Below are 13961 nucleotides of genomic sequence, written 5' to 3' on the forward strand. Positions count from 1 at the left end.
TTGGTAGCCTTCGTGTGTTGCGTGAAGAACATGGCACAGCCTATTAACCAGTCACTGGATACCTACAGTAAGGGCAGAGAATACATAACTGACTCTTAAGGCTAGGTGCATCTGCGCCGATCTAGCACTTCTGGTGAAGACACTCTAAGTCAATGGGAGAAAGCTCTCCTGTCGGCTTAATAACTCCTACCTCCACAAAACGCAGTAGCTATATCAATGGGAGAATCTCTTCCATTGACATAGCATTGTCTACACCAGGGCTTAGGTCGGTATAACTTACGTCTCTCAGGGGCATGAATTATTCACATGCTTAAGCAACGTAAGTTATACTGTAGTAATTTGTAGTTAGACATAGCCTAAACAAAAGGCCTGATTCTGCAGCCCTTATTCATCTGAAGCCAATATGATTATTCCCACGAGTAGACATGGCAGACACATCCAGTAGTACATCAGCACCATCAAACTTATATCATCTTGACTGCATAACTGTATCACATCCCAACTCAGCAAAGCACGTAAGCACATGCTTAAATCCATCCCTCTTCATCAAACCATGTAAGCATATGGTTAACATGATGCACATATTAAGTCTCATTAAGCATACTTAAGTGTTTTGCTGAGTAATGATAGATTGGGACCTATAGGAGGAAATGCCTTCATCTTCATTCCTGGTAATTTGCTGTATCTCTTAATTTCTTTAGTCTGAACCTCTATGTATTATATTCATGCTCAAGTAGCTCAGGGCATAAAATATAGACTCTTCATATTTAAATAGCAGCCTTCATAAATGTAAGCTGTTGTGTTTTCATTAACTGGGTATTTCTGGTTGAGTGGTTTGCTCTGTACCCCTGCTACTATATTTCATTACTTAAAATTCAGTTCAAATATCTGTACTAATTAAATAAACAAGAATCTCGATAAGCAATTTAACAAAGTCCCAGCTAAGAAAACAAAAGCTTCTGTGAAAAAGAAGAAAACCACAAACAAAGAAAACAATGCCAATGACTACAATGAGATGAATTGACATCTTGAAACTAAAGGCAAAGCTGACGCCATCATACTCTGTGGTCCCAGGAATGTGAATATTGATAAGTTTTCCAGTAACTCTTCTATGTAAAGCAGGGAAGCCAACATGAAGTTTATGGTCCACATGTAGTCACGGAGTTCTCTAACACAAACCACAGCCACCATAAGGAAGGTGTGCACCATAAGAGCACAGAGAAGAAATATAGCTGAGAACAAAATGGAGTCTCACATACTTGAAAGCAGCAATCTCCACAGGCCTCTGCTCCTTATTCGAGAGCTGCATTCAGAATTGTAAGGCTGCCTGTGCCTCCAGAGGATAGCAGCTCCAACTAATGTCTTCAGGCTCCTGACCATCTACCAATGCCACTTTCAGGTAGTCAAAGCTAGGGGGAGGCCCCTGCTCTCCATGCAAAGATACTGCTGACAACTCATAGTAAATGGTATTATTAGTATGACTTTTACTAGTCTTTGGCACATTAAAGAATTTTTGGCTTTTTATTGAGTGGCCAACAGACTCCATATTACTATTCCCGCCCACCCCCACCCCCGGTGAGCTGATTATAAGCTCCTTACTTGCCAAACATAAATCTTGGTAGTATTTTCCCCCTAGCCTTTTTTTCTGTGGAGATGCAGAGCAGGATACTAGAGCCTATTACTTCATGAGTCATTCCAGAGGGAAAGCCACGCATCAGGGGTCACTAACATAGATCACGCCTGCTTCAGGAATTGTGCTTGCCCGCATTTTTTTCCTAGTTGGAGGGCTGCAGTAACATGTTTCCTCACAGTGACCTTGACCTGGAGGTACCATTTCTAATGAAAGAACACATCAGTTCCTAGGCCCATTAAGTTGTTGCCTCTCTGCTCAGACTGCCTGATGTGCCAGTCAGCATCTAAGACTATTGTGGGTTTTCTGATGTGGACTAAGACCACCAAAGAGAGAAAGGCTGGTCTTACTGGTTAAGACACTAGACTAGGACTTAGAATATCTGAGTTCCGTTTCTGCCTCTATTTGTTTGACCATCTGTAAGGGGGTGACAATAATAATATTGCCTTTTTCCCCACTTTCTTGTATCTTTTCCTTGCCTTGTAAGCAATTTCGGACAGGGGCTGTGTCTCACTATATGTTTGTACAGTATCTAGTACAATGAGATCCCCTGATTTCAGTTGGGGTCTCTAGGCTCTACCATAATACAAATAATAATAGTAATAATAAACACATAGGCTATTGAGAACCCATTAGCTGGTAATACCTTTCTGTCATTACCAACGTTCCCTATGTGTGAATAGAACTATTAACATGGGAGTGAATACACAGGAAGAAAGATTATAATTATTTTTATGTATTTCATGTCACCCATTTTTGTGTGTGACATATCATTGAGAATATTAAGACAGTCGCTGCTCTGAAGAGCTTACAGTCTCAAAGACAGAAGACAGGACAAAGTGGCAAATCCAGAGGTTAGAATAGCTCAGAAGATTTTATATATATAATTTCTTCTCCATAACAATAATAAACTCACTTCTTATGGGCCTGGCAGAAGTACTAGTGTTTTATGAGAGGTTTGAATGAGCAATGTAGTTGGTCTTAATCCTCCATCTCTTCTCTCATGTACCATCATGCTTTTCTAATTATTAATCTTATACTTCTGAATTTCTAAAGCATGCATCATTGTGCCATGTGGACCCCCAGAATCACAGTATCCCTCTTCCCATTTCCATCTAGGTCCCAGGATAAATCATCTCATCTATTTCATTAGGTTTATATTTAGAAAAAAAAACATGGATGTAAGTACATGAATGAGTAAATCGGTGTGTGGCTTTTTTATTTCTTATTCCCTTCTTTTTCTTATTCCAGTCTTATTTTCCATTCCAATTTTCCTTCCTTCTCTATTTTCCATTTTCTTCTTCCCATATTCTCTCCATTGTTCTTTTCTTTGTCCCCTCTCTTGCCTTATCTCTGTCCATTCCTAAGTCTCCCTTGTTATCTTTTTTTCCTACCCCTCCTAGAAATCTCTTTCCCTTTCCAGAGTATCCCAATTCCCACACTTTCCAGGGTCCCCAACATCTCTTTCCTCGGTTCCCCATAACCTCTCTTCTTCCCCCATTCTCCCCAATGCCTACGACAGACATGTTCCAGGTATAAGCTCCCAGTAAGGAACAGGGATGGGAGATCTTCTGGGACATCCTTCTAAGGTAGTCAGAGCCCAGCTGGCTGTGCTGGGCTCCATTATGAGATGCTTTGCTCCACTGTGGCCACAGATATCAGCGGCAACTCAGCAGCGGAGAAGCTATGGCATATTTAAGTGTTGCTTGTGAGAAGCATTTAGCTCTGCACAGGAGCTGAGTTTTGGGCATATGACCATACATATACTCAGTTTAGCGGAAATCTTGGTCATTCCTGACATGGGCTGGATTTGAGCCAACAGATGAAAGGCTCTGTATATCACTACCACTCCTCTAAGACAGTAAGTCCCCTGACAGTTGAGTTTGGGCATTGGTGGCTTTTTAGTGATTTTACATTAAGCTTAGCAGGCCATTATGTGCCTCACTGAAATTGTACATCAATCACCCTCACCATGTCAATGACTGTTTCTAATTAGGTGGAGTGAAAGCACTAAAGCATTCTGGTTTTCAGGCTTCCTCACTGTTTTATGGCTCTATTCCCGATTACCTTACTAAAAAAAAAAGAGGCCAGAATTATTGCTGGGAAAGTTCTACATTGCAGTAATAGAAATGTAAGCATTTAGATGGCACTAAGTGCTTTATAAGCATTAACCAACTAATCCTCCCAAAACTACTGTGAGGTGGTGAATGTGTACACACAGAATTATCCTGATTATACAAATGGGGAAATGAAAGGAGAAAGGCTACGGGACTCAGGGCCGGCTCCAGACCCCAGCGCGGCAAGCACGCGTGTGGGGCGGCCCTTTCCCGGGGGGGCGGCAGGCTGGGCCGGCGGACCTGCCGCAGTCATGCCTGCGGGAGGTCCACCGGAGCCCCGGGACGACCGGACCTGCCGCAGGCATGACTGCGGAGGGGGCGCTCCTCCCGCGGCTCCAGTGGACCTCCCGCAGGCATGACTGCGGACGGTTCGCTGGTCCCGCGGCTCCGCTGGACCTCCCGCAGGCATGCCTGCGGCAGCTCAAGCAGAGCCGCCGGACCTGCGAACCGTCCGCAGCTGCGGGAGGTCCAGCCGAGCCGCGCGACCAGTGGACCCTCCGCAGTCATGCCCACGGGAGGTCCGCTGCTCCCGCGGCTCCGGGGCGCCTCCCGCGCATGACTGCTTGGGGCGGCCAAAAAGGTAGAGCCGCCCCTGACGGGACTGGCCCACGGACACAGAGAGAGTCAACAACAGAAGCAGGTTTAAAGTTCCTCAATCCCCATGCTGCATTCTGACCACTTGATCATTCTTCTCTATCACTAGGTTATGCAATAGTAAATGTGATAATGCTGTTATTTGTGTGACAGCCATACTAAAGACAGCAGATGAATGGAAACAATTAAGGCTCAGTCAAATCATGGATTGTCTGAATGCTTCAAACTAACACTGCTCTACTTTTCACCCCCACCTTAGTGTCAACATGGTTAAGAGTTCAGGGGCCAGCCTATGAAAAGAAAACTCTACCGTTTTTCTCAGGTCAGTGATCTGAAAACTCATAAGGTAAAGCATTTCTAAGTTGTGCAGTAAAAATAAGAGTTTTATTACTGGGCTTAACGCTGGTGGCACCCATCTTAAATGAGTGACATCATCTGACAATAGAGGCACAACCATGAGAAAAACTGTAAGATAAATTGTATAATTTTTAAACAATGCAAGTTTGTCAGCTGATGATACGTTAATTGTTCCTGGTCTGTAGCTCACAGAGTCTCTTGCCATACACATGTATTGGGAATGGCACATATAACATCCTTATATACAGTTTAGGCAAAATCCTGGCCCTATTGAAGTCAATAGGAGTTTTGCTATTGACTTCAATAGGGCCAAAATTTTGCACACACCCTTAATTCAGATCATTATGTATAATGTTGGCAACCCATGCTATTGCTTCAGAACAATAATTAATTTAGAAGTGCTGTGCTATTTAAATTACGGATGCCAAGGTATTCCTTTACATGAAGAGACCAATATTTTGTCATACCATCTTTATCAGGCAATATTCTTGGCCAAAATGTAGAGCAAATAGTAAGCAGCTTTAGTTTCATGCTCATATCTGGCCAAACTCTGAGAGGCACTGAGCATTTAAGTCAATGAAAGTTGAAGGTGCTCAGCATTCTCAAAGTTTGCCACAAAGAAAGGTGTACTTCAGTTTAGAAAATATAGTAATTGATTACTTCCAAGTAAACCCTCTCAAAGGGGCAATAAAGGCTTATAAAATGTTTTCTAGACTGTCAGAACACAGAGCCAGATTCTGCAACCTTTATGTACGTTGGGTACTACTCATGAGCATAAACCCACTGAAGTCATGAGGAAAACCCATCTGAGTAAGGAGGGCTACTCTTCATGAGTGGGCTTTGCAGAGTCAGGCCTGCAGTTTGTAACCATGTTGTTTTAATGGACACAAATCATGTTACAATCTGTGCTTGGCCATGTTTGGAAAATTATTTCAAATCCTACTATGGAAAGGGCAATTGTAAGGCACCTTGTAGAGATATTAGCCCCTGCTAGAAATTGCATATGACTTGTCATTGGTTCAAATAAATCTGTAAGAAAAAAGGGATTAATATTTAGGCAGAGGGAGAGACTCAAACCTTACCTTTGAGGCCTGGAACAAGAATCTGAACAGAGCAGGACTCTTCTGCAATATGTTGAGGATATCCAGATCTTAACAGTGACAGGAAGGCAAGGCTAATTAGAGTCACCAGAAAAAACAGATCTCTCTTCATAATGAGTGCTTGCAGGTCACTGACTCCTAAACAAAAGAATGAATAAACAGTCATGGGAATTCCAAAGGCTTCTAATAGTTTCTAAGCGCATGCAGTGTGGCACCACAAATGGAGTATGTTTGTGCATACGATAGCCTAAATAGCATGAAAAGAATGTGTACAGGTTGTATGCCTAATAAACATATGTTGTACAGTACAATAGGGTTTTATGGTCATTCAGCAGTTCCTTTTAAGACTACACTGGTTGAGGTAAAATTCAGAAGACAAATTAGGTAAAAAAGATGGGATTCTGAGTAAAATTCCCCTCTCTTAACAAAACAAAACAAAAAAGTATTTCACCCCATGCCATCAATTTAAATCTAGCCTAATGTGACTGTAATTGAAAGTCTTTGCCATTTGATTGCTGTATTCAGTAGCCAGTGTGAAATGAGCAGGTGGTCTCAGTCCAGTTACAAATGCAATCCACATTACAAACCCCACCATCAAAATTGGCACATTTGATGGGAATCTCAGCAGCAAGGCTAAATACTGAATGAGCATACAGTCTGAATCACTCTCACAATGCTAATGGCTAAGATCTGACCGTGGTTACACTTCCACACAGAGGAATAAGAGCACAAAAGGGTCCCTTTATTCCCCCACATGGGCTACCATATCCTGGAAGGGGTGTGAAGTCAGAGAACACTCAAGGAAGACAAGGCCATTGAAGAGAAGCTAAATGAATTCTATGCATCGGTCTTCACTGCAGAGGATATGAGAGAGATTCCACCCCTGAACCATTCATTTTAGGTGACAAATCTGAGGAACTGTCCCAGATTGAGGGGTCAGCACAGGAGGTTTTGGAACAAATTGATAAATTAAACAGTAATAAGTGACCAGGACCAGGTGGGATTCACCCAAGAGTTCTGAAGGATCTCAAATATGAAATTGCAGAACTACTAACTGTGGTATGTAACCTATTGGTTAAATCAGCCTCAGTACCAAAGATTACTGAAGGATAGCTTGTAATGCCAATTTTTAAAAAAGGCTCCAGAGGTAATCCTGACAACAACAGGCTGGTAAACCTAACTTCAGTACCAAGCAAACTGGTTGAAACTATACTAAAAAACAGAATTATCAGACACATAGATGAACACAGTATGTTGGGGAAAGAGTCAACACAGCTTTTGTAAAGGGAAATCATGCCTCACTGCTCTATTAGAATTCTTTGAGGGGTCAACAACATGTGGAGAAGGGTGATCCAGTGGATATAGTGTACTTGGACTTTCAGAAAGCCTTTGACAAGATCCCTCACCAAAGGCTCTTAAGCAAAGTAGGCAGTCACAGGATCAGGGGGAAAGTCCACTCATGGATCAGTAACTGGTTAAAAGATAGTAAACAAAGGGTAAGAATAAATGGTCAGTTTTCACAGTTGAGAGAGGTAAATAGTAGGGTCCTCCAAGGATCTGTACTGGGACCAGAGAGAGCTGTTCAACATATTCAAAAATTATCTTCAAAAAGCGGTAAACAGTGAGGTGTCAAAGTTTGCAGATGATACAAAATTACTCAAGATAGTTAAGCCCAAAGCTGACTGCAAAGAGCTCTCTCAAAACTGGTCGATTAGGCAACAAAATGGCAGATGAAATTCAATGTTGATGTGCAAAGTCCTGCACATTGGAAAACATAATCCCAGCTATACATGAAATATGATGGGGACTAAATTAGCTGTTACCACTCAAGAAAGAGATCTTGGAGTCATCAAAACATCCATTCAATGAGCAGCATCAGTCAAAAAGCTAACAGAATGTTAGGAACCATTAGGAAAGAGACAGATAATAAGGCAGAAAATATCATAATGTCACTGTATAAATCCATGGTGCACCCACACCTTGACCACTGCATCAGTTCTGGTTGCCCCATCTCAAAAAATAGATATATTAGAATTGGACAAGGTACATAGAAGGGCAACAAAAATGATTATGGATATGGAACAACTTCCATATGAGGTGAGATTTAAAAGACTGGACCAGTTCAGTTTAGAAAAGAGGTGACTAAGGGCGGATATAATAGAGATCTATAAAATCATGAATGGTGTAGAAAAAGTAAGTGTTATTTACCCATTCACATAACAAAAGAACCAAGGTGTCACCCAATGAAATTAATAGGCAGCACGTTTGAGGCAAACATAAGGAAGTACTCCTTCAGACAACACAGTCAACCTGTGAAACACATTGCCAGGGATGTTGTGAAGGCCACGTGTATAACTGGGTTAAAAAAAGAATTAGATAAATTCATGGAGGATAAATCCATCAATGGCTATTAGCCAGGATGGTCAGGTACACAACCTCATGCTCTGGGTATTCCTAAAGCTCTGACTCCCAGAAGGTAGGACTGGACAACAGGGGATAGATCACTCGATAATTGCCCTGTTCCATTCATTCTCGCTGAAGCATCTGGCAACGGCCACTGTCAGAAGACAGTTTACTGGGTTTGATGGACCATTGGTCTGACCCAGTTTGGACATTTCTGTGTTCTATAACAATCTTTTATGTATTTGAAGACTGCTATCATGTCTCCCCTCAGCCTTCTCTTCTCTAAACATGCCCAGTTCTTTCAACCTTTCCTCATTGGTAATGTTTCCTAAACCTCTTATTTTTAATCATTTCAAAAATAATCCCACCCTCTCGCTGCTACCATCCTCCCCATACCCCTCCACCCCCAAAAAAGAAGGCTGTAGACTAGAAAAACTTTTCATACATGAAAGATTTAAGCAGGGTGATGTGGAATAAAGTACTGCCTGGAGCATCAGCGGAAAAGAGGAGTTAGAAAAAAAAACAAGCAATACAATTAGGGATGCAAACACAACTTTAGAAAAGCTTTTGTGACTTGTGGAACTTTAGGGAAACTGTCTTAGCCACCGAGAACATTTTTACTCATTCAAGTTTCCAAATAACAGATCATCAAGAGACCATCAGAGAACCAGAGAGGCGGGAGCTGAGTTTTCCCACCTCTGGAACAGATGATGTCAACCTGAAGAGAGGGAGTTGTGGTTCAGGATGAAGGGAGGATGCCCCAACCAACCCAAATAAAAGTGATGGTGGGCCCCTGTACCAGCACGTCACACTGCTCATGTAGATGGCCCCTGGAACTACCATCCCAGAGAGGGATGAGGCCACAGCATAAGGACAGGGCCACAGTATGGAGGTTGGTCCTTGGGGAATCCATGTAAGGATGGGCCTGTGGTCCCAATTTGCCTTAAATTGGCCTTGGAACTAACAACAAGTCTGCCCAATGACACCCATAGAATTAAGAGTCTTAGGGTACGTCTATGCTACCCGCCGGATCGGCGGGTAGTGTTCGATGTATCGGGGATCAATTTATCGTGTCTCGTCTAGATGCGATAAATCGATCCCCAAATCGATGCCCGTACTCCACCTCAGCAGGAGGAGTAAGTGAAGTCGATGGGGGAGCCGCGGTGGTCAACTTGCCGCCATGAGGACAGCCAGATAAGTCGAACTAAGATGCTTCGACTTCAGCTACGCGAATAGCATAGCTGAAGTTGCGTATCTTAGTTCGAACTCCCATGCTAGTGTAGCCCAGGCCTTAGAATAAAATCTGTGCTGACTGGAGCCACTGCCTGGACAATAGGGCAAGTAAAAGACTGTCTGTTCCTGTATATTCTTGAATTTAGGGTTTGCATAAACCTACAGAAATTCCTATTACAATGAATGTCCTCTGCCTTTCAAGAACTGAGAACTGTGAACAAATTTGCCATTTCAGTCATTGCTGCTGGCTCATAGAGCCAGTTCTCCAAAGTATGTACAAGTCCAATGTTCACTCTAATTTTTTCCATCCATGTGTGGAATGAATTTTGTTATTTGCACCAATATCGAGGCAAAGTGTGGGTGTGCGCCACCCGTAGAAGCAAAAAACCTAGATATAATATATATATATTTTAAAGTTATCATAGGGATAATTACTCCAGCCAGGAGAGGTTAGGCATTTTAGAACTCACTACTCAACTAATTAAAATTAAGCATAAGAGAAATAAAATTATGAAATGCATAGACTAGTCAAAGAATAAAATTACAGAGAATATATGTGCATTGCAGGAAGTACCAAGAAGTACCAACAACAAAACAACAACACAAGCATGTGTTGGGAGGTGAGTGTGTCAGAGATAGTATGCGTGTGTGTGTCAGAGAGACAGACAGACAGACCGACCGAGACAGCGTGTGTGTGCATGTGCGTATGCCTATGCATGAGAGAGAGAGAGACACGCACGCACACACAGAAAGACAGATTGTGTGAGTGCTGGCTGATGGGGAAGTCTATGGGAGACCATGCACTGTCTCTTTAAGGCACTCACACCAGAAGTCTCAGACCACAGGAGCTGAGCTCTCCTGCTCCTGAGCCCTGTCCCCCACTCTGTGGAGATGGGGTACATGGGCAGGAGGAAAGTGGGGAGAGGGGGACTCCCTGATGTCATCCCCCCATCCCCTACTCTGCACAGCAAGCAGGAGGATCCCGGGAGCAGCTGGCCAGGAGCTCCAAGGCAGAGGAGCAACACAGCTGCGGAGCAGCATTGGGAGGGGCACTTGAACACATCACCACTGTGCACAGCTCTGTTAACAAAGTGCACGGCCCTTGATTCACTCCTGGGTGGCCACACGACCATGCAGTGTAGAGGGAACACCGTGTACAACCATTCTGATTATGAAACTAGAGGACAGCCCAAGCTGGAAAGTTCAAATACAGATCTGGATTTAAATTTTCCCAGGTTTTGGAGGCATTTCAGATATAGTGATTTGTTGGTGCATTCTGCAGAGATAGGGGCCAAACACAAAGTTTAGATTCAGCTCTAAAGTTTGACATGTTCTGATGCAAGGTTTTGATTCCCACCTGTCTCTTATTGTAATTATTTTTAAAAGGGGAATAAGAGCAACTAATGTTAATATATTGAAAAAGATTAACTAGTAAAATAGTTTAAATGATGGTGGGTGGATCATTTTCATACATTGTTATACTTGGAAATTAAATGCTAACGGTTGACTTAAAAGGTTTGCGTGATGGGCTGCAAAGACAAAAAACTAGAGACATGAAAAAAATATCTAAATGTCAATGCTACAGATTTCTGTAAATGGGAACATAACTGTTGGCGTCATTAACCAACTGTAAACTCCATTAAAAAACTGTAAATTCTACAACACAAGAAGCAGGGAAAAGGTTGTGTCAAAAATATAGCACACTTTGGACTCTGCTGCTGAAGAACCATAAGGTTTGTGGAAGAAGGCAAAAGAGTAAATCTAAGCTGATGTGACGTTCAGGAAGGCTAATTGACTCATAGGAAGTCATGGGTTACTCCATAAACATACATTTAACTCTACTTCAACAGAGCTATTCTGCCACTACAGAGCTTGAGAGATTCAGACCTGGGTGTATATATGGCTCCCCTTACCACACTTGGAGAGGTTGACTAGTTTCTCAGAGAAAAAAATGTTTTTAAAACAATGGACCAAATTTATTCCTGGTGTGCTCCAACAGAAATCAATGGAATTATATTAGGATAAGTTTATTCTACTACATGTGAGCTGAAGATGTAAAGATTTTACATGATATAAAGAAACAAGTGTATAATTTTATTTCATTTCTCATTAATTATTGGTTATTGATTGCTATATATGTTACATAATATTTCTTTCAGACTATCATACTCATGGTCTCAGTCAGATGACAAGATCCCTGATACTTTTTCACCTGCTGCAAGATTTTCAAATGTAGTCCGTGATTTTGGGTACCCACCTTGAGACACATTGGATCTAATTTTCAATTATGCTGAGCACCCAAACTTCCCCGGGGGGTTCAATTATAAGTGCTCAACACTTTTGAAAACCAGGGCCCCCCATTGTCTCAGTTATGCCCTACCCCTGTAAAAATGATTGCATGTGACCTCGTTAGTGCACCCAGTTGCACTTATTTGTAGGAACCAAGAGAGTGAGGCACCCTAATTTAGTGGACGCTTTTGAAAATATTAGCCATAAATTGGAATAAATGTTGTTTCTTTATTGTGTAGTAAAATCAGGGGAGAGCTGTGTGAAATTTGGCACTTTCAGCTGAAAGGGATCTACATTGTTACTAACCCCAAGTATTCAAAAATCATGAGTCAAGCTGCAAAGAATCATGATTTAAAAAAAAAAAAGCCAATTTATTTTAGTTTGTTATTGATTTCTGAGCCTTTAGGGTGCATGCAGGTCATATTTACAAGCTTCTTTACAATCCAAGCACTTATAAACTTATACTTTAAAAAAAAATGGAAGCTGAGATTCTCTAGGAGCCAGGGCTTTTAAAAACTACCTAATATTCCAAGTCTCACAATAAAATCACGAGAATTGGCAACCCTTCCATATAGCTGTAATGGCTTAAACTCCATGGCAAATAAGGATGTTAATAAACTAAGCCTTTCTACTCTCGAATCCTCCCCAAATAGCTGCAGAGAGAAACATGACCCATAGCTACCAGCAGCTTCCTCCTTTCTACATTCAGAGAGTTCTAGCTCAAGTTCTGGGCTCAAGCGCAGCAATATGGCACCACAGAGAGGTGATCTAGCAGGTAACCCACTCGTAAATTATTTAAGGCTTTAGAGATTAAAACCAACACCTGGAGCTCTACTCACAGTCAGTGCAGGTTACATAGGGTGCTGTCCCTTTTTAATATCTGCACTGGCTCTTCTTTAAGCTGGCCCTTTCTGGGTTACCTAGGGAGGTGGTGGAATCTCCAAGTTCAGGCTTGACAAAGCCCTGGCGGGGATGATTTAGTTGGGGATTGGTCCTGCTTTGAGCAGGGGGTTGGACTAGATGAGCTTCTGAGGTCACTTCCAACCCTGATATTCTATGATTTCTGCCATGCTACCAACTTCTTGTATGCATTTTATGAGATCCTTCTCTTCTGTGATTCAGTCTAGAAGGTTACTTGCAGTGACCCTATTAATGACAGGAGTGTCAAACACCAGAGAGAGAATGATGCTGTTGCCTGCTGGTTAGGGCACCCTCCCTGGGAGGTAGAAGACCCTGGGTCCAGTCCCCCTACTCCAATCACTCTTTCATTATTTATCCGCAATGGAATGGTTTCAACAGGAGAGAATGAGAGAGCCCCCACATCAGAATATTCCGAAGTCCAGTGGTTAGAGCATGCTTAAGAGATCCCTTGTTCAAATCCTCTCTCCTCTTCTGGTAAAGGTGGGGTGGGAATTGAACCTTGATCCCCACATCCCAGATGAGTGCTCTAACTGCTAGACTAAGAGTTATAGAAGTGGGGACCATCACCTCGTCTTCCCCCTGCTTTGTGTGGAGAGCCTAACTCAGTCCCACAAGAAATATCTTAGGTGCCTAAGCCACCTGGAGTCAAGAGGCACATTCCCATTCATGTAATGCTAAGCAAATCTAGGCATCTCCCTGCAGTCTGGACTTAGGTGCCTATCTCTGAGAGACGGGCAGGGCTTAGCACACTCTCCCCCCTCAACATTTTCCCCTGGCTAATTTTAGCAGTTCCCCCCCCACCTAGCGTGCTGGCTTTTGGAGATGGCATTGGTAGGCATCTCTGTCCCCTCCATGTGTTGTATAGGAAACCTAGATGTCCAACTCAGGCTTTGTGGATCACAGTGTTGTTCCTTTCATTTTCTAGACTCTGGGATGCTCAGCATTGGTACCCCTAAATCCCTTTAGGATCCCACCCTTCATGGCATTTTGAAAAGCACCATTGGGAGTTAGGTGTATAGTGGGATTTTCAAAAGCACCTAGGAGCCTAATTAAAACTTTAGAATCCTAAATACCTTTAAAAATCTGTCTCTCTGTCCTTCATTTCCCCCTCTGTAAAAGGGGGATAACACTTCCCTACCTCACAAGGTGATTGTGAAGATAACTACATTAAAGATGGTGAGGTGCTCATCATGATAGGATCTGGAGGCCACAGAAATACCTTAGTTCGATATGAGTGAATCCATGATAAGCATTGGGATTTGATACTGCCTATGAGCCAACATGGTTTTCCAAACACAGATGACGTTTTCAACTGCT

At 42.5% G+C, this 13961-nt stretch overlaps 1 protein-coding gene across 6 annotated transcripts in view; it reads right to left on the minus strand.

The window, feature by feature from the left end:
- The window catches only part of COLEC11 (collectin subfamily member 11), a 43036-nt gene that overhangs the window by 23956 nt on the left and 5119 nt on the right, over nucleotides 1-13961 (minus strand). For 5 of the 6 annotated variants that reach the window (XM_045009176.1, XM_045009173.1, XM_045009171.1 and 2 more), the window contains exon 2: nucleotides 5781-5936. In XM_045009176.1, coding sequence (XP_044865111.1) covers nucleotides 5781-5910 — 130 coding nt within the window. In that variant the 5' untranslated portion in view covers nucleotides 5911-5936. Of the gene's footprint in view, nucleotides 1-5780; nucleotides 5937-12562; nucleotides 12640-13961 lie in introns of those variants that run through there. The other variant, XM_045009172.1, reaches the window with a different exon arrangement.

This window comes from Mauremys mutica, chromosome 3 (genome assembly GCF_020497125.1).
Source record: "Mauremys mutica isolate MM-2020 ecotype Southern chromosome 3, ASM2049712v1, whole genome shotgun sequence".
In the NCBI taxonomy this organism is placed as follows: Eukaryota; Metazoa; Chordata; order Testudines; family Geoemydidae; genus Mauremys; species Mauremys mutica.